This window comes from Euleptes europaea, chromosome 2, assembly GCF_029931775.1.
Source record: "Euleptes europaea isolate rEulEur1 chromosome 2, rEulEur1.hap1, whole genome shotgun sequence".
Taxonomy (NCBI): domain Eukaryota; kingdom Metazoa; phylum Chordata; class Lepidosauria; order Squamata; family Sphaerodactylidae; genus Euleptes; species Euleptes europaea.
In genome coordinates, this window is record NC_079313.1 from 132,390,477 (window position 1) to 132,411,710 (window position 21,234).

Consider the following 21,234-nt stretch of genomic DNA (forward strand, 5'->3'; position numbering starts at 1 on the left):
AAATATAATAATTATAGAATAGTTTTTAAGCAAATAATAGCTTTTAAATAAAGTGGACTGATTATCGATGGTATTTAGAATATAAATGAAGTAATATGAGGTAAGATTTTTTATTTATATTTTGTACTTTTATAAGAGATCACGGTTGGGGGTAAGAATGTGAAAGTGGGTCATTACGGGCACGGAATGGAATGAAATGTTATTTCCCCCCCCCCAATATGTTTTTCCTTTCCCTTCCCTCTTTTTTTCTGTATCCCTTAAAAATTGAATAAAAAAAATTAAAAAGAAAATTCTCCTCCACATGAGCGGTGGAGGCTAATCTGGTGAACTGGATTCGTTTCCCCACTCCTACACACGAAGCCAGCTGGGTGACCTTGGGCTAGTCACAGCTCTCTCAGCCCCACCTACCTCACAGGGTGTCTGTTGTGGGGAGGGAAGGTGATTGTAAGCCGGTTTGATTCTGCCTTAAGTGGTAGAGAAAGTCGGCATAGAAAAGCCAACTCTTCTTCTATTTCTGATGTGGTACAGCCCCTGCTCAGGACTGTACCACCTCAAAATTCATTCATGTGCGTGGAAGGAATTGCAGGCTTGGAAGTCTTCCCGTGCCACTGTTTCCTTGCACGTGCAAAAGCTTACAACACGTACGGGCGAGGGCTAATCTAGAAACATTATGAAGGAAACCATCATGTCTGAATCAGCTCTGGTAACCAGTGGAAGAAATCCTGGTTTGGAAAACAATAACACCAAGTCTGTTTTCAAGTAAGAATGAGGAATGGTTGAAGGAGCTGGGTATGTTTAGCCTGAAGAGGAGAAGACGGAGAGGTGATATGATAACCATCTTCAAGTACTTGAAGGGCTGTCATATAGAGGAGGGTGTCGAGTCGTTTTCTGTTGCCCCAGATGTTCGGACCAGAACCAATGGGCTCAAATTAGATCAAAAGAGTTTCCGTCTAGACATTAGGAGGAACTTTCTAACAGAGCGGTTCCTCAGTGGAACAGGCTTCCTCAGGAGGTGGTAAGCTCTCCTTCCCTGGAGGCTAGATGGCCATCTGTCAGCAATGCTGATTCTGTGACCTTAGGCAGTTCGTGAGAGGGAGGGCATTTTGGCCATCTTCTGGGCGTGGAGTAGGGGTCACTGGGGGTGTGGGGGAGAGGTAGTTGTGAATTTCCTGCATTGTGAAGGAGGTTGGACTAGATGACCCTGGAGGCTGGCATCCCTTGTGGGTGAAGTAGATACATGCCTGACTGGGGTGTTGTCCAACCAGAACAGTTAACCAATCTTTCTGCCAAACAAGATTGTCCTGCATCACACTTCCATATATAGCAGTACCACCTTCTCTCAATCGTTTCATCATCTTACTGGCTTTGGGAAGGCTTTCCAAGTGTGGGTGTTGAACACATGAAGCTGCCTTATACTGAATTAGACCCTTGGTCCATCAAAGTCAGTATTGTCTACTCAAATGGGCAGCGGCTCTCCAGGGTCTCAGGCAAGGGTCTTTCACATCACCTACTTGCCAAGTCCCTTTAACTGGAGATGCCGGGGATTGAACCTGGGACCTTCTGCATGCCAAGCAGATGCTCTACCACTGAGCCATGGCCTACCTTTCAGCACCTGGTCCCTTCTGCCAAAGTACCCAACTGTCTTGCCATTCGGGGCCCTAGTTTTGCAATTCCTGCATTGCACCATAGTACCTGTGGGTTTGATTCGCTGAATGCAGCATGTTTCTGAGCAGAGTTGAATTATGGTTTAGAATTAGATTCGGCTAGAAGCCTTGCAAATAAAACCCCCACTGAGCAGATGTTTTTGAGTAAATATGCCTACATGAAGATAGCTCCCTAAACTGATCACTTAGATGCAGGGAGATGATTTTAAGCACCTTGCAGCAATATTTCCCGTCACCATGTCAACGGAAGCCAGGAGGGGGTGTCTGGTTCTGTGACCCCCCTGGTTCATTCCATTGTCTGAATCTCTTATCTACGTGTGAGAAGACCACCGCCTCTTCAAAATGTCACAAATGAGAGTTAGCCAAACACCCCCCAATGCTTTGAAACAAATGAGATGGGGGTATAATATTGTTAAAAAGAGGTAGCGATAGATAGACAGACAGACAGCAGTGGTTTGGAGCGGGGAACTCTGATCTGGAGAACCAGGTTTGATTCCCCACTCCTGCACATGAAGCCAGCTGGGTGACCTTGGGCCAGTCACAGCTCTCTTAGAGCTCTCTCAGCCCCACCTACCTCACAGGGTGTCTGTTGTGGGGAGGGGAAGGGAAGGTGATTGCAAGACGGTTTGATTCTTCCTTAAGTGGTACAGAAAATCAACGTATAAAAACCTCCTCCTCCTCCTCTTCTTCTTGCTTTGTAAGCATCTCAGACATATGGGGAACGCTTCTTCTCCTAAGGCTGGAGAATGGGTTCCTGAGCTCTCGGCGACCATGTCTTATCAGATTAAAACATGCATTCACAAGCACAATTATAGACTTCTGGAACATATTTCTGAGAAATGCTGGTGGTAATGCCAGAATCTCCCTTGATATAATCATCAGGTTGCCAACAAAATGGTATTCTACTGATTGGTCCAGTATCTGATTCTGCCAGGAGACCATTAAAGTCCAGATTCTGTGCTCCAGAATCCACACCCTGGCTTGTTGGATTAATTCAGGCTCCATTTCAGATAAAGATAGTCCAACCTTGACTCTGCCTGCACTCATTTTCCTCAGGAAGGCCAGGATTTATTTCAGAAAGTAAAAGTTGGCAGTCTTGTCTATATCTACAGATACAAATAAAAAAGACGGAGTTTGACAAGGGAGGAGTCGTAGCTCAGCGGTGCAGCATCTGCTTGGCATGCAAAAGGTCCCAGGTTCAATCCCCGGCATCTCCAGTTAAAAGCTTTCTGTAGTAGATGTGATGTGAAAGATCCTGGAGAGCCACTGCCGGTCTGAGTAGACAATACCGACCTTGGTAGACCAACAGCCTCATTCAGTATAAGGCAGCTTATGTATGTCTTCATGTATTACTTTCTACCACCACAGCCCTGCTATTACAAAGTGTGCTCCTTCAGTGATGAGAGTATTTATGATATTTATGATAGTTAAAATGTGGAACTCCCTGCCACAGGATGGGGTGATGGCTGCCAACTTGGAAGGCTTTAAGAGGGAAGGGGACATGTTCATGGAGGAGAGAGCTATCCATGGCTACTTTCCTTTTCCTTTTATCCCTTAGAAGCTCCTTGATCAATTGATCTTGAGCAGCATATATCTAGTGTTGGAGGGATATAAGGATTGAGACAAATCTTGCCACCGACAATGTAGCCTTGGGGTCCCTATCACTTAGTAAAAAAGGCATTATGTCAGTCAGAGGCATTGGATATTAAAAGGGGGGAAATATAGCGCGATCGAAGTTCCTCGTAAAAGCGGCATTCCAAAAGGGCATGGGCTAATGAGTCAATAGAGCCAGAAGAGCAAGGGCAGATCCTGTCAGAGTATGGTATATTCAGAATTCTGCCCTGCATTACCATAGAAGGGTTAGCATTCAATCTAGCCAAGCAAAAAGCTCTACAGAGACGAGGAGTTGTCAGATAATATGTATAGGCAGGCAGACCACGTGGAGGGGTTTTCCGAAGAACTGGGATGAACAGACGCGACGAGTACGAAAAGTAGTGCTGTTATAATTGAGCTCTTTAATGCGCTTTTTAATTTTGGTAAAAGCTTCAGTTTTCCCAAGATCTAATAACATATCCTGCAAGAAGCCCAACAACGCCAGTTTCTCATCTAAGATTTTTTGCCATGAGGATTTAAAAGGGTCATGCTTCAGAGAAGCTAGGAACCCCTCAGTGCTAAAGCACAGTGTAAGCTGTAGTTTAAAGGCGGCCAACCACGCCCTAGCTTCAAGTGACATTTGGCCAAACTCGGAACGAAGAGTAACACCAGCAACACATTGAGGGGAATTTAGGAGTTTTCGTAAGAACTGAAGCAGTGGACGATCTATAGATTCATTGATGACTGTTATCCAGATGGCAACATCCATGGCTACTAGTAAAAATGGATACTAGCTATGATGCATACTTATTCTCTCCAGGATCAGAGGAGCATGCCTATTATATGAGGTGCTGTGGAACTCAGGCAGGATAATGCTGCTGGAGTCCTGCCCTCACCTGAAGCTGCCTTATATTGAATCAGACCCATCAGTCCATCATGGTCAGCATTGTCTACTCAGCCTGGCAGTGCATCTTCAAGGTCTCAGACAGAGTTCTTTCATATCACCTATAACTTGATCATTACTGGAGATGCCAGAGATTGAACCTAGGAACTTCTGAATGCCAAGCAGAGTGGCCGTGGCTCAGTGGAAGAGCATCTGCTTGGCATGCAGAAGGTCCCAGGTTCAATCCCCGGCATCTCCGGTTAAAGGGACTAGGCAGGTAGGTGATGTGAAAGACCCTTGCCTGAGACCCTAGAGAGCTGCTGCCAGTTTGAGTACACAATACTGACTTTGATGGACCAAGGGTCTGATTCAGTAGAAGGCAGCTTCATGCGTTCAACACCCACACTTGGATGTAATAGTGCTCTCTGTGTGATTTTGTATTTTTTTGTATTGTATTATGATTTTATTTTTGTTTATTTTTTGTTTAATTATAAAAAAGCAATAAAAATTATTAAAAAAGAAGGCAGCTTCATGTGTACCCCAGACCTGCATAGCGTACAATGTGTACGCATACATTATGTGAACATTGCACCCCAGGGGTCTTTGCAATATAGAAACCCTGGGTACACACACACACACACACAGTGTCATGTAGTGGTTAAGAGTGGTGGACTCTAATCTGGAGAAGCAATTCTGATTCCCCCCTCCTACACTTGAGTAGCAGACTCTAATCTGGTGAACTGGGTTGGTTTCTCCCCACCCTTCCCATGAAGCCAGCTGAGTGACATTGGGCCAGTCATAGTTCTGAACTCTCTCAGCCTCACCTACCTCACAGGGTGTCTGTTGTGAGGAAAGGAAGAAAAGGTGATTGTAAGTCAGTTTGAAGCTCCTTAAAGGGAGAGAAAGTCAGTGTATTAAAAAAAAAAAAAACCCCAACACACTGCCTATTATAATGATGGGTATTTGTTAATCGAGGCAGAAATGGAGGAATTCTCAGGTGATAGATGAGGAAAAACAATCCATTTCCAGGATAATAAACTGTACAAAATGACCAAAATGAGACTATCATACTTCAGTCACATTATGAGACCACCAAGACTCACTGAAAAACACACACAATCATGCTAGAAAATGTTGAAGGCGGTAGGAAAAGAGAAAGACCCAACATGAGATGGATTGACTGAATGAAGGAAACCACAGCTCTCAGTTTGCAAGACCAGAGCAATGCTGTTAAATATAGGACATTTTGGAGGTTGTTAATTCATAGGGTGGCCATAAGTTGGAAGCGACTTGATGGTATATAATACTTGCATACTTCATGTATTCCTTCACAAAAGAGGGAAAATGTGCCAAAATTGTGCTCAGGTCAGAAGTTTCCCAAAATTTGGCTGCAGCCCAAAGAACACTTTCATGGGAACACATGCAGCTGCCTTCTACTGAATCAGACCCTTGGTCCACCAAAGTCAGTATTATCTACTCTGACAGGCAGCGGTTTTCCTGGGTCTCAGGCAGAGGTCTTTCACATCACCTACTTGTCTAGTCCCTTTAACTGGAGATGCCGGAGATTGAACCTGGGACCGTCTGCGTGCCGAGCAGATGCTCTACCACTGAACCACACCCCCTCCCAAGCATTGAAGGCAAGATTCCAATTATAGGTAGTTGATCTACCCCATTGGCTTGAACCCAGATCTTCCAGCACCTTGTCAAACAAACTGTTATATCACACCGACTCATGTAAACTTCACATGAACACATGAAGCTGCCTTATACGGAATCAGACCCTCGGTCCATCAAAGTCAGCATTGTCTACTCAGACCAGCAGCGGCTCTCCAGGGTCTCTGGCAGAGGTCTTTCACATCACCTGCCTGCCTAGTCCCTTTAACTGGAGATGCCGGGGATTGAACCTGGGACCTTCTGCATATCAAGCAGATGCTCTACAGACTGAGCCACAGCCCTTTCCAAAGTAAGCCTCATGGGGGGGGAAAAAACAGGACTTGGCTCCAAGTAGAACTTCTTAAGCTTCTGCCCAAAGTCAGACTAACAGGCCATACAACTTCAGTTTAACGTTCCCCAAAAGCCCTTCAGCGCCGGAATTGTTTCCACCAGGGTCCAGTTGATATATTTATAAGCTGGCCTTTCCAACTCCACCCTACCCCAAGCAGCAATGAGCAGCTTTCGGCTTGAGGCCTGCCGGGTTGCCGCACCCTGTATCCCGAGGCAATCTCTTAATTTCCTCTGCGGTGTATACTGGGCCAGCGTCGATCGGTGCCAAAGATCTCTTCATTCCCAGAACGTGCAAAGGTGGAGAACAACAGAAGGAAACAAAGAAAAACGAGAATGCTCTCTGGCTGCATCTTTCTGCTTAGGTCCAAGGGACGGGCCCATCTCCAGATTTCGTTCTTGAAGCTAATTGGCGCAAACGATATTGGAGAACAGCCTGTCCGGGCACTCTGACAGCAGCAGCAAAATGATGTCCAGACTTTCACTTGGCATTCAAAAGCTCAGTGTTAAAACCGACGTTTAGGCAGACCGATTTCTTAAGAGAGAGCCAGCGCGGTGTAGTGGTTAAAGGCGGTGGTTTGGAGCGGTGGACTCTGATCTGGAGAACAGGGTTTGATTCCCCGCTCCTCCACATGAGCGGCGGTGGCTAATCTGATGAACCGGGATGGTTTCCCCACTCCTACACACGAAGCCAGCGGGATGACCTTGGGCTAGCCACAGACTTTGGGCTACTAGTGCAGAGCAACTGCCCTATGAGGAGCGATTAAAATGCTTAGGGCTGTTTAGCTTGGAAAGAAGGCGGTTAAGGGGAGACAGGATAGAGGTTTATAAAATTATGCATGCATGGTATGCAGAGTGGACAGGGAGAAGCCTATCTCCTTCCCTCATCATACTAGAAAGTGGGGTCATCTGCTGAAGCTGGAGGGTGAGGGATTCAAAACAGACAAAAGGAAGTATTTCTTCACACAACGCATAGTTAAATTGTGGCACTCCCTGCCCTAGGATGTGGTGATGGCTCCCCTTTTAATGCCTCTGAATTCTGCCATGGAAGCTCAAGGGAGACCTTGGCCAGTCACCCGCTGTCAGCCCAAACTCCCTTGCAAGGTTGTTGTGATGATAAAATGCAGACAGTCCATGTGCATTGTGAGCTTTACAGCAACCCTGTAAGGTAGGCATAGCAGTCCTATTATCACCATTTTGCATGTGGGAAGCCAGGAATAAGCAGCTTGCATTGGCTCACCTGGACAGCTCGAGGCAGAGTTGAGATATAAGCATTTTTATGGATCACATCTCAGACCCTTCACCTCCATACTGTACTCTCCTACGGCACTAATATAAAGTTTTTAAGATGAGAGAAAAATCAACAGGGGAAAGAATCCTGAGTCCAGGAAGGAGCTCTTCTGGGGTCTCCTGCCAGGCAAATGGGAGACAGGATTTATGTGCTGTGCATGCTAAAGAAGATACCTGAACGGTAAGACAATGTTGCTTAGCAGCCTTTGAAATATCTCCCCCCCACCACACACACACAAGCAATTTCAAATTGTTCTCATGGAAGAGATGAACAAAGGACTCTGAGAGTTCAAAAGACCTAGCAGCATCCAACAGAGAAAAGGGTCAGCTCATTACAATTCATGAACGTTCTTGGGACATCCTATCGCTCCTTGCATTGAACAATTCATCGGGGGCCCGTCTTGAGCCGGATCCAACTCCCGGGGTTCCGCCGGCCAGAACGGATGATGTCACGCAGCGACCTGCGCCATTGGAAAGGCATCAAAACCTTACCGTTTCACCCAGTAACTTACTGGGAATTTGGCCAATAAGTTATGATCTCATCCTTCGGGGAGAAGGGCGTGCGTGTGTACAGAGAGAGAATGCTTTTTGACATTCCTCAGCTTTGCATTTTTGACCTCCTCGTCTTCTCCGAGGCAAATGCCGTGGGAAGTCTCTAAGGAAACAGCCTCCAAAACTGGTGGGGGGGAGCCCCCTCCCCAAAAAGAGCGAGCTGATTCTTCACAGAAGAGAGTCTCTTTAAAAAAAAAAAAGAAAGAAAAGAAAAATGCCAGTTTCTTTGTCTATCTTGGATACCAGAGAACTCCCACGCTTGTCAAAAATGAAGACCACAGTTGTGGGGGGGGGGGGGGAGAGAAGAACCAAACCATGCAAGAACACACATTGGGGGACAAGAGCCAATTATAATATTTAAATAGCAAGAAGAAGAGAAGAGTTGGTTTTTTATATGCCAACTTTCTCTACCACTGAAGGAAGAATCAGACTGGCTTACAATCACCTTCCCTTCCCCTCCCCACAACAGACACCCTGTGAGGTAGGTGACTAGCCCAAGGTCACTCAGTTGGCTTCATGTGCAGGAGTGGAGAAACAAATCCAGTTCACCAGATTAGCGTCCGCTGCTCATGTGGAGGAGTGGGGAATCCAACCCGGTTCCCCAGATCAGAGTCCGCTGCTCTTAGCCACTACACCACGCTGGCCCTAGGTAAACTTACATGCGTCATCATGGCAAAGGCATCCTTTATGACAGCATGAATATAGATCGACCTCTTGATCCCAACAGACCATTTCCTCCAACAAGAGAATGATGACATATACACAATCTTGAGGAGGGGCTGTGGCTCAGTGGTAGAGCATCTGCTTGGCATGCAGAGGGTCCCAGGTTCAATCCCCGGCATCTCCAGTTAAAGGGACTAGACAAGAAGGTGATGTGAAAGACCCCTGCCTGAGACCCTGGAGAGCCGCTGCCGGTCAGAGTAGACAGTACTGACTTTGATGGACCGAGGGTCTGATTTAGTATAAGGCAGCTTCATGTGTGTTCATGTGTTCCTCCTTCCAAATGTTACACCACTGTTTTGGGTTAAAAAAACCTAGCAATCTCCCAGTCAATGAACTGATGAATCGATTAGGCTTCTTCTTCCCCCTTTCTGCCATGGCTAACCTTTAAATTGATCCTTTTTAATGTCCCGGGTCTTCCTTTCCGCTGGAATATTGCTTCAGAATAGCAACTCACAACTAGATTCTCTCAAGACATTCCCTTCCTGAGCAGTTTTGGAGGGTAGCCATGTCGGTCCGCAGTAGAACGGATGAACTTGTGTCCAGTAGCACCTTAGAGACCAGCAAGATTTTCAGGGTATGAGCTTTCTAAAGCCAACGCTCCCTTCAGCAGATATGAGTAGTAATGGAGATCTCTGAGTCCTTACAACCCAGTTTCAGAGAATACCCATGGTGGTCTGCAGTAGACTGGCAATTTTTAAGCAGAGGCTGGACAAGCACTTGTCAGGGATGCTCTAGGCTGATCCTGAATTAACCAGGGGGTTGGACTAGATGCCCTGCATGACCCCTTCCAACTCTATGATTCCAAAGCAAAATCAAGTCCAGTAGCACCTTAGGGACCAAAATGATTTCCAGGGTACGAGCTTTCAAGAGTCAAAGCTCCCTTCATCAGATACAAGTCAGAATGGAGAGCCACGATCTGTCCCTAAGCATTTCCCCCCTTCTTTAATCAAGCTGATCACATTTTGCACCGAACCTCTGTTTTCTGACTACTTTCTTTGGAACGCCCTTCCCACCTTCTGATTGGGAGGGATCAAGGATCTCCAGTCCAACTTGTATCTGAGGAAGGGAGCTTTGAAGCTCGAAAGCTCCAACACTCCCCCTCCCAAATAATCTTTTAGTGTGAGAGCCGGGGTGGTGTAGTGGTTAAGAGCAGTGGTTTGGAGTGGTGGAACTCAGATCTGGAGAACAGCATTTGATTCCCCACTCCTCCACATGAGCACCGGACACTAATCGGGGAAACTGGATTTGTTTCCCCACTCCTGCACATGAAGCCAGCTGGGCAACCTTGGGCTAGTCACAGCTGTCTTAGAGCTTTCTCAGCCCCACCTACCTCCCAGGGTGTCTGTGGTGGGGAACGGAAGGGAAGGTGATTGTAAGCTGGTTTGAGTTTCCCTTATGTTGGTAGTTTCCCTTAAGTTTGAGTTTCCCTTAAGTTGGTAGAGAAAGTCGACATATAAAAACCAACTCCTCCTCCTCCTCCTCCTCCTCTTCTTCTCTAAGGTGCTGCTGGACTTGAACCGAGCCTTCCAAAGCAACACCCACGGCTTGTTTGGAAATGAAGTGGGATCAGGGAGAGAAGCCCGGGGCCCACCGGAGGAAATAACAAAAGCCCAGCTGGGACATTGCCCTTTTAAGGCGAGAAAGACCCTGGCACCCATTAAAAATTGACATGTAGGGGAACCTCCAGCTACAAGCAGCCGGGAGTATCAAACAGCCAAACCTTTGTTTATCTCTGACCAGCAGCCAGAAAGAAAGAAAAAAAGATGCAGAATGCCCAGAGGGGGAAGCTCGATTGCGAAAGAAAGCTGCCACCACCCGTGTCCCAGTTCTGACCCGAATTTGTTTTTCTCCCCTAGGCCTTTTATGCGGAGAATGTTTTAAGCTATTTGTTGGGAATCTGGCAAAGGTCCCACTTTGTTCCATGTGTGGACTGTGGTGTGGGGGGGAGAAACGAATTAGCACACTCAATAAAGCCTTATGCACACTCGATATGAATTATGACCTTGGGCGCTTTGCACATCCATAACTCATTTGTCGGGCACCGGGCTTGGAACTTGGAAGGGTTCTCTCCTTGAATAATAAACGATCTGGCCGTTCCCGTTTCTGCAGAACCTGCCTCGGATTCCAGCTGGAGCCAAATCAGGGAGCCATTCTTGCAAACTGAGAGCCAGCGAGGTGTGGTGGTTAAGAGCAGTGGTTTGGAGCGGTGGACTCTGATCTGGAGAACCGGGTTTGATTCCCCGCTCCTCCGCATGAGTGGCGGAGGCTAATCTGGTGAACCGGATTGGTTTCCCCACTCCTCCACATGAAGCCAGCTGGGTGACCTTGGTCTAGTCACTCTCTCTCAGTCCCGCCTACCTCACAGGGTGTCTGTTGTGGGGAGGGGAAGGGAAGGTGATTGTAAGCCAGTTTGAGTCTCCCTTAAGTGGTAGAGAAAGTCGGAATATAAAAACCAACTCTTCTTCTTCAAACTCTCAAACAAATAGCATCCTAAAAGAACTCCCAGGGATTAAAATTTAGAAGAGACCAAACAAATCAAATGTTTAAGTAACAGCTACAAATTCGACAAGGAAGAAAAGGGTTTAAGGAAGACTGTCCTGCTCCAGAAGGATATTCTGGTAACAAGCTATCTTTTGTTCGGGGCTTTTGGGATGTCCCTCCTCCATTTCCTCGGAGAAGCGTATTAATTTTTGTAATAAATTGACTCCTTTCATCTCCCAAGCAGAAGAAAGCGTGCCCTCCCTATTTTAACACCAAAAGGCTTGGAGCCTCTTTGAAGTTTGGCCTCAGCTGTCAAAATCAGAGGTGCCATAAATAGGCCTGAATACGTCTTTGTTTCTCAGGATATATATAAATTAAAACCTGAACTTTTCTCCGTGAGTCACAAAGGTTCCACTTGACAGATTAGGATCTGGAAGGGGGGGGGGATATCTGTCAACAGTCCTGTTACATAGACTCCACCTGGCTGGTTTTTGGAACACAGTTGGATTATTTAACTGCAGAAAAGAGCAAGAGTCCAGTAGCACCTTAAAGACTGACAAAATGTTGTTAGTCTAAGGTGCAACTGGACTCTTGCTCTTTTCTACTGCTGCAGACAAACACGGTTACCCATCGTGATTATTTAATTGTTACTGGGGTGGAGAGGGGAGGTTAATGCCTTATTAAAAGACCGCAAGTAGGAAAAGAAGGGAAAATCTAACACAAGACCTGATCTCCCATGGTGTATGCTCAAAAGAGTTAGGGATTTGCTGGCCTTTAGAACATTTTTATCACTGTTCAAATAATCTGGGATTAGTCGAATGGGGGCTAAATGGGTTTTGTTTTTTGGGTTGTACCATATACACATCGCAATTTTAAAATCTGGATTAAATAAGAGCGACACCCAGTTTCCATAGTCACAACCACTACCTATACACCTATCATGGAAAGGGTGTGGGAGGGGGGCGGAGATCCGTTATCTGACTGCTTTTTAACCCCCCAGACGGGAAGATTTTAAAAAGTGGTTGAAAAGCACTTGTAGGGGAACCTAACCCTGGTGAAGCGATCATGACCTTGCGCCCTAAGCGAGGAACAAGCTGTCTAGCACATACCACACATTTGGGGAACTTCCTCCCGGGGGCTGGGAAACGCTTTGGGTTCATTCGAAGCGGAGGGGGTTGCACTGTTACAGCCACCCCGCCGAGGGAAATCCAGGGCAGGGTTTACCATGATGAGAGACCGGAGGAGCGCCAGGTGCTGCACAAAACCGTCAGGATGTCTGATATACATGGGTTGAGTAGGGCAGGCTTGGGGGAAGAAGGAGGAGGAGGAGAAGAAGAAGAGGAGGAAGGGGGAGGAGGAAGGAAGTGGGGAGGAGGAGGGGGAAGAGGAAAAAGAAGGGCTATGCTGTATCAGACCAAGGTCCCATCAAGTCCAGCGGTCTGTTCACACACTGGCCAACCAGGTGCCTCTAGGACGCCCACAAACAAGACAGCTGCAGCAACACGGTCCTGCCTGTGTTCCAAAGTAGTAGTAGTAGTAGTAATAGCAATGTTCTGCCGTCCCCCACCAAGTGGGCTCAGGGCGGATCACAACAAAAAACACATTACAAAAAGACATCAACCATCATACTACGCACAGTAGAAATAAGACAGGTGACATTAAAAAAAAAAAAACAAATCCCAACATATAAAGTTAGTCTTGAAGGTGCTCCTGGACTCTTGCCCTTTTCTACCACTGCAGACAGACTAACGCGGCGACCCCACTGGGAATTATCCCAAACTTTAAAATAACAATAGCGGTTCCCGTTGCGACGCTTTCTTGTTGCAAAAGAAGAAGCGCGCTTTCTCCCCCCCAGCCCCCCCCCAAAAAAAACTCCCTCGCAGGCTGGGCAGAATGGAAATTCAAAGGACCGTGCACAGCGCACGTGGGAACGGGGACCGCTCGAAGGCAGAACCCGGCCCTTCCCGCGTCCGTCCGCGGCTGGAAGCCGGGCAGCCGCTCCCCCGCGCCCCGAGGGGCTGCCGGACTGCGCCCGGCCTCCCCGGCCCCCAGGACGGGTCTACTCACCAGCTGCAAAGCGCAAAGGCAGACCAAGGTGCAGCGGCCGGTGCAACAGCCCATCCTCGCCGGAGCGCGCCCGGGACCGCCGGGGGGGTCCCCAGCACCGCCTCGCCGCCTGCAAACCCGCCGCGTCCGGCTTCAGACGGCCACCCTCGCCCCCTTGGGCCGCGCTCCGAGACTCCGCGGCCCGGGGGAGGCCAGCCCTGGCCGGACTCTCCCTCCCTCTCTCCCTCCGGCTGGCTGAGCCGGGCGGACAGACAGCTGCGCGGGGAGGCGCTTTGTGAGCGAGCGAGCGAGCCCTACCTCGGATGGATGGGTGGGTGGGTGGGAGACTGGGGGGTGGGTGGGAGAGAGAGGGAGCAGCTCTTAAAAGGGCGATGCGCGCCGGAGGGCCTCCTCTCTCCTCGGGGCGGCCCTTCCTGCCCCAAGCAGGGAAAGAGGAAGCCCCAACAAGAGAGGATTCCCAGTTGGGTCGCCCTGTTAGCCTGCCTGCAGTAGTAGAAAAGGGCAAGAGTCCAGGAGCACCTTCAAGACTCCCAAAAAATGGCCCAGCTAGCCTGATCTCGTCAGATCTCAGAAGCTAAGCAGGGTCAGCTCTGGTTAGTATTTGGATGGGAGACCGCCAAGGAATACCAGGGGTGCTGTGCAGAGGAAGGCGCTGGCAAACCACCTCTGTTAGTCTCTTGCCATGAAAACCCCCCAAAAAGGGGTCGCCATAAGTCAGCTGCGACTTGACGGCACTTCACACACACACACACACACTGAAAGGTTTCTGAAACAGGTTGATCGTGTAGGGAAGGGTCAGGTTCAGCAAGCTTTTCCTTGATCGGTTTTTTGTTTCTGGTATAAGATGCTGATCAAATGTTTCAGCAGTTTCTCAGAGAAAGCATAACACAGTCTTTCACCTTGGTCAGCGGGGTGAGTAGACTGCAGTGGATTCTTTATTCTTAGTCCCTTAGGTATGGTGTTGAGTCTTCTGCATTTGGTGAGAACAACGATGTCTGTCTGTACCTGTGCAAGTTTCTTCACAAGGTTGATGGATTTCCATTCTGTACAGCTAAAGGTGGTGCCTTCCATGAAGATAACTCACAGTGGGTAGCCGTGTTAGTCTGCCCGCAGTAGTAGAAAAGGGCAAGAGTCCAGGAGCACCTTAAAGACTAACAAAAATATTTTCTGGGAGGGTATTGAAAGGTTTCTGAAACAGGTTGATTATGTAGGGAAGAGTCAAGTTCAGCAAGAGATGGATTGACTCAGTAAAGGAAGCCAAGGCCCTCAATTTGCAAGGCCTGAGCAAGGCTGTTAACGGACAGGACGTTTTGGAGGACTTTTGTTCATAGGGGGTTGCCATGAGTCGGAAGCGACTTGACGGCACTTAACACGTGCACTTTCACACATCCCAAAATATCTTTCTTTCTTTCTTTCTTTCTTTCTTTCTTTCTTTCTTTCTTTCTTTCTTTCTTTCTTTCTTTCTTTCTTTCTTTCTTTCTTTCGAAAAAGTACAAACAATCAATTTGAAATACAGGTTATTGCAGGTTACAACCCCCGCGAAGGGAGTTGCAGGTTACAGTACGGATTGCTACACATTGTACCTTCTGTAGGATTTGTAACCTGCAACCTTTTGATGGTGAATATGTAGAATTATAAGATTACCGGTTGAAGGACTGATGAAGAATTTATAATTAAGAATTTGAAATGGCCGTATCCTCACCGTGACCTGGGCTTCTTTCAAAAACTACATGGCATTAACTTACTCCATTAGGACATATGTACTCTACCACTGAGACTTGTTCTGAGACTTTTCTCTTGATTATGATATTATTGTACATTCTTTCACCTGTTTTTGTATTGTGGGTTCTGTTGTTGCGCGTGTACTTGTTGTATATATTGGTATGTTTACAGTAGTAGCTCACTGATAAACCTTTTGCACTTTTGATAATACATCTCGCTGCTGTACTGATTTTCTAATCTGTTTGATACTAGTACAGTGGTGCCTTATTTTCTTCCAATACCTGGAGGTTGGTAACCCTACCATTTCAGGACCCAACACAAAATTTGCAAGCCACAGTTACCATCTCAGCATCGCTGTCTTGCCTTTCTCGTCTGGGTACGGCCACCTTCGGCAACCACACAAGGGGGGGAAAAACAATTTTCATGCGCAGGTTCTGCTAAATTTCACAGCCTGTCTGCAATTGCTGAGGAAGGTTGTTGGAACACAAGCTCATTTGTATCATTTAATGAGTTCAAGCCATGAGAGTGTCCAGTGGAGAGGTAATTAAGAGTCACACTCAGCTCATGGTGGAATTTTTCTCTCTCTCCAGGTTGGGTTTATTGGTGAACAAATATCGAAATGTCCCTTGGTTCAGAATCCACCAAAATAATCAACCAGAACACTTAAACACAATACCTTTCCTGCACAGGTGACCTGGAGACAAATGAAATACACTGTTGTATGTGAAGATTATCTACACGAGTAATATATCATACACAAGGTATTTATCCATCCAAGGCGAAAGAGGAGGAAGTTTTTATATGCTGAATTTCTCTACCACTTAAGGAAGAATCAAATTGGCCTACAATCACCTTCCCTTCCTCTCCCCACATCAGACCCCCTGTGAGGTAGGTGGGGCTGAGAGAGCTCTAAGAGAGCTGGGACTAGCCCATGGTCACCCAGCTGGCTTCATGTGGAGGAGTGGGGAATCAAACCCAGTTCTCTAGATCAGAGTCCATCGCTCCGAACCACCGCTCTTAATCACTACACCGAGCTGGCTCTCAAGTACATTTTTTATCCTGTCCCTCCTTCAAGGAGCTCAGGAAGGCCTCCCTGCCCCTATTTTCTCCTCACATCAACCCTGTGAGGAACGTTAGGCTGAGAATCTGCCTGGTCCAACCTCACCCAGCAAGCTTCTTTGGCAGAGGGGGGATTTGAACCTGGGTCTCCTGGCCCAAAGTCTGACCACTCCAGAGGCTAGATGGCCATCTGTCAGCAATGCTGATGCTATTACCTTAGGCAGATCATGAGACGGAGCGCATCTTGGCCATCTTCTGGGCATGGGGTAGGCGTCACTGGGGGTAAGGGGGGAGGTAGATGTGAATTTCCTGCATTGTACAGGGGGTTGGACTAGATGACCCTGGTGGTCCCTTCCAACTCTATGATGATTCTATGTCTGTCCATGTCCATGTTCGATGTTTAGAATCTGCAGCTAGAGCTTCTGTTTTGAGACCCTGAGGAATGACCCTCTAAACCAGGGGTCCTCAAACTAAGGCCCGAGGGCCGGATCAGGCCCCCGGAGGGCTTTTGTCCGGCCCGGGGACCAAGGAAGCCAGTCCCCCCTTGCCCCCCTCCCCAGAGCTTTTCTGGGCTTCCTGGCTGTGTACGCACAACTGGAAGCCTCCCTCCTGCCCCAGTCGCCCCATTCCCTGCTCCCTCTCCAGCCCAAAACCCCTTTCCTGGGCACACAAGGCATCTCGCTGCTTCGCGTGCCGCCCGGTCGCCCCCTTCCCCCTCTCCCTCCCAGGCCCAAAACCTCCTTTCCTGGGTGCGCGAGGCGTCTTGCTGCCTCGCACGCCGCCCAGTCGCCCCCTTCCTGTCCTGGCGTTCCTGTTTTGGCCACAGTTGGCCACAGTTCTCACGGCTCGGGCCTCTCTCTCCTCCTGGGGGTATCCTTGTGGCCTGGAGATAATTGTAGGGGCCCCTTGGGGGGGCTGGGCATATCTCCAGGGAGAAGAAAAAGACTTGTGGCCATTTATGCACAGGAGGTTTTGCCTTGGATTTGCCGCTCTCCAGATGCACGTTTTCCCCATCCGAATTCTCAGAACTCAAAAGTAAATCCCCACCCCCACCCCAGGGGAGAGTTTGGAGAATTCGGATGGGGAAAATGTGCATCTGGAGAGCGGCAAATCCAAGGCAAACCCTTCCATGAATAAATGGCCTTGGTTTTTACATGCCAACTTTCTCTACCACTAAAGGGAGACTCAAATTGCCTTACAATCCCCTTCCCACACCCTCCCACAACAGACTCCCTGTGAGGCAGGTGGGGCTGAGAGAGCGCTAACAGAGCTGTAACTTGCCCAAGGTCAGCCAGCTGGCTTCGTGAGTAGGGGTGGGGAAACCAACCAGGTTCACCAGATTAGCCTCCGCTTCTCACGTGGAGGAGTGGGGAATCAAACCCGGTTCTCTAGAGTCCCCGCTCCTGTCAGGCCTGTATCTCAAGTTACTTTGTTTTGCTTTCGTTTCTATCGCTGACCCGACCAAAGACTAAGCTCAAGGACAATCCTGCATACCAAAGCCTGTTTGAAGCTCTGGGAACAGTCCTGGGAACAGCAGCTATGTTTATGTTCTGTAATCACTTGCAAATATCCTTGCCTTTATACTGCTGGGTGTTAGGCAGCGAGCTCATGGCTGTCACCTTTCCTTTCATGCTCTGTAATACCTATTTGACCAGTAAAGCCATCTTCTTTGGACCTGACTGTCTCTGTTGTGGTTTCTGGCTCGATGGGCCAAGAGCTGACAGCTCCAAACTGCCACTCTTAACCACTACAGGGGGAAGGACCGGGCTTGTAAGGAGGATGCTTTTCCGGAGAGCCCCCTCGTGCCGCCGCCTCCTCCCCCGCAACAGTCCGGCCCCCAACAGTGTTTGAGGGACAGTGAACTGGCCCCGTTTAAAAAGTTTGAGGACCCCTGCTCTAAACCGAGGTTTGGGGGCCAGATCTGGCCCATTGACAGTTCTTATCTGGCCTGCGAGCCAGTCAGGGTAGCTACACACACACACCCCACTCTCGATCTGGGCTGGCGAGGCATGGCCCGGCCTGACCAAGTGACTTTTATGTCATATCCGGCCCTCGTGACAACTGAGTCAGACACCCCTGCCCTAAACACTACGCCACACAATCTGTCTCTCTGCTGTGGAAGCCTGTTCGGCGACCTTGGGCCAATCAGTTCTCAGCCTAACCTACCTCGCAGGGTTGTTGTGAGGAAATGATGGACGAGACTGATATAAGGAAGGGCTCAAAAGGCAAGGTATAAATGAGGTAAATAAATAAAATGCAATCCGTTGAGCCAGCAGTGAGTGTCGAACTAAAATCTGGGAGACCTAAATCCAAATCCCCATTCTGCCATGGAAGCTCGCTGGGCGACCTTGGCCAAGTCACTGTCCGACTCACCTACCTTACAAGGTTGTTGTCAGGATAAAGCGGAGAAGGGAAGGCCAGCGTTGTGAACTGCGTCAAGTCACCGTTGGGGAGAAAAGCATAGTATAAATGCCTAAAATTAAAAATAAAATAAAAGATCACCCCCCACTTTGCCTGCTTCCGTAACAATTCCTGCCCCAGTCTCTGTGCTAGAGCTGGCTTGGGTACACAGCTGCAGATTCCTCACCAAATGCCTGTCAGGATGAAGAGAAGACACGGTTAAAGGAATGAGTACTGATCAGTCCACCGAGTAGATGCCTCTTGACAATACCCGGCACTGGGGAAATGCGACTGGATTCTCAGATGTGTAATTTAGCAGCAAAAAGCAGTCACGTGGCGAGCTAATGTGGATCAGCGATGGGAAGGGGGCATTAACACATTCTCCTACTTTCTTCCTTACTCAAAAATGCTACTTTGCTTCCATATCGTGCCTCTCCCCCACCCCCAGTTAAAAGCAGCTCGGGGGAAAAGGGATTTCCAGTTAGGGAAACAGTGCAGAAGAAAGCATTCGACCCAATTTGGAGGCATTGCGGCCCTGGTCCATATCACTACCCTGACTGCTTTGAGCAGCTACGTTATACATTGGACAACTTTGCCAGGTAGATAATAACTAATGAGAGTGGTAAGCTGCAATACTGCAGTCCAAGCTCCGCTCACGACCTGAGTTCGATCCCGACGGGAGTCAGTTTCAGGTAGCCAGCTCCAGGTTGACTCAACTTTCCATCCTTCCGAGGTCGGTCAACTGAGTACCCAGCTTGCTGGGGGTAAAGGGAAGATGACTGCGGAAGGCACTGGCAAACCACCCTGCAAACAAAGTCTGCCTAGAAACGTCGGGATCTGTTGTCACCCCATGGGTCAGGAATGACCCGGTGCTTGCACAGGGGACCTTTACCTTACCTTAATGATACTTCAGTTTTAGATTTATGTAATTTTTCTGATTGTAGAGACATTAAATATGTCTGATAGATATAAAAAGTGACTATCTTCTGGCTATATTATACTCTTAATATAGCGTGGTGTAGTGGTTAAGAGCAGTGGTTTGGAGCGGTGGACTCTGATCTGGAGAACCGGGTTTGATTCCCCACTCCTCCACATGAGCAGCGGAGGCTGAACTGGTGAACTGGGTTGGTTTCTCCACTCCTACACACGAAGCCAGCTGGGTGACCTTGGGCTAGTCACAGCGCTCTTAGAACTCTCTCGGCCCCACCTACCTCACAGGGTGTCTGCTGTGGGGAGGGGAAGGGAAGGTGATTGTAAGCGGGTTTGAGTCTTCCTTAAGTGGCAGAGAAAGTCGGCATATAAAAACAAACTCTTCTTTTTCCTCTAAACTGGAACTTGCTCTTGGTTTTAATTGTGTGAAACTGAGCCTCACCAGAGTCAGGAAAGGGCAGCATAAAAGTCCAATAAATTATCATCAGATACAAAGCAGCGCATTCACCTGCAGTTCTATTTATGGTGTTTTATCAGTGAATGGTTCATTTACACCTGCAACCAGATGTTGCGGACATCAGGCAATGAGTACAGAGGTGTGATTGTTTCCCTAAATTTATCTGCCTTGCACCTATATTCTGTGCCAGGGGTGGAAAGAAATCTGTCATCTTCACAAGTAGAAAGTGCACTGTATCTCATTGCCTTTCAGATCTGCTCTACATTTGTCCTCTTCATTTCCTTCATTCCTCAACTTATCCCAAACAAAGTCATCTGATTTTTGCTTTTCTGACCCTTTTTATATTCTCCGCCTTTGATATATGTCCGCCTCCTCGCACTGATCTATCTCTTGCCTGTATCTCCATTTTTTACGGCCCGCCCGGGTGTAAGATTCCACCAAGTGTACTCATTTTTGTCTGATGTTTTAATAGTCAAATAAAAAGATATCACCGCCCTTCTCATTTTTTTATTGCTTATCTCAGGAAAAAAAATGATATTTATTCTGGAAATGCAAAAGGATTTACTGGGGCAATGCAGTGCACATCTTTTTCTGCAATGCTATCCATTTTATAAAAGGGAAGACCATTTCATCAGTCATGACCATAAGTGAATTTTACAGCCAATCCTGTGAGCTGCTGATTAAGCAAAGCGCAGAATCACACCGGACCAGGCCATCTAAGGCACTGCGGGTTTAAAATGAGGCCCCAGTCTTTGCACTCTCTAGCGGATTTCACAAGAGGGAAAGAGACATCAATCCATTAACTTCTGCTCTTTGGCGCCACCCTTGAACCTGGCCTGAAAGAAATCTTGCATGTTGCTATCCAGTTTGATTCGGCACCTTATCTAGCGATGAGAGGTCCCAACAGCCTTTCCCTTGACGTATAAATCTGCAGAATGTGCCCTGCTTCTTTAGCATGAGCACTTCTCTGTACAGGAAGAAATAAGGGCCAAATGATGTGTGGTCATGGAGACCCGTGACCAGATCACCAACTGTTAGGGTTTTCAACTTTTCAACTCATCCTTCTAGCTGTTCCTTTAATATCTGTTTAATCTGCAAACAATTATCAGGCGATAGTTTCAAACGGGTAACCAGGTTTGTCCGCTGTAGAAGAGCAACATTCAAGTCCAGCGTGGTGTAGTGGTTAAGAGCAGTGGTTTGGAGAGGTGGACTCTTTATCTGGAGAACCGGGTTTGATTTCCCAGTCCTCCACATTGAGCAGCAGAGGCTAGTCTGGTGAACCGGGTTGGTTTCCCCACTCCTACACATGAAGCCAGCTGGGTGACCTTGGGCTAATCACAGTTCTCTCAGCCCCACCTACCTCACAGGGTGTCTGTTGTGGGGAGGGTAAGGGAAGGCGATTGTAAGCTGGT

General features: G+C 48.0%; 1 protein-coding gene across 1 annotated transcript in view; it reads right to left on the reverse strand.

The window, feature by feature from the left end:
- The window catches only part of NKAIN4 (sodium/potassium transporting ATPase interacting 4), a 97,362-nt gene extending 84,028 nt beyond the window's left edge, over positions 1-13,334 (reverse strand). Inside the window, exon 1 of the mRNA XM_056867657.1 lies at positions 13,255-13,334. Within this exon, the coding sequence (XP_056723635.1) occupies positions 13,255-13,308 (54 nt within the window). The 5' untranslated portion in view covers positions 13,309-13,334. The remainder of the gene's footprint in view (positions 1-13,254) is intronic.
- Positions 13,335-21,234: the final 7,900 nt, after the last annotated feature.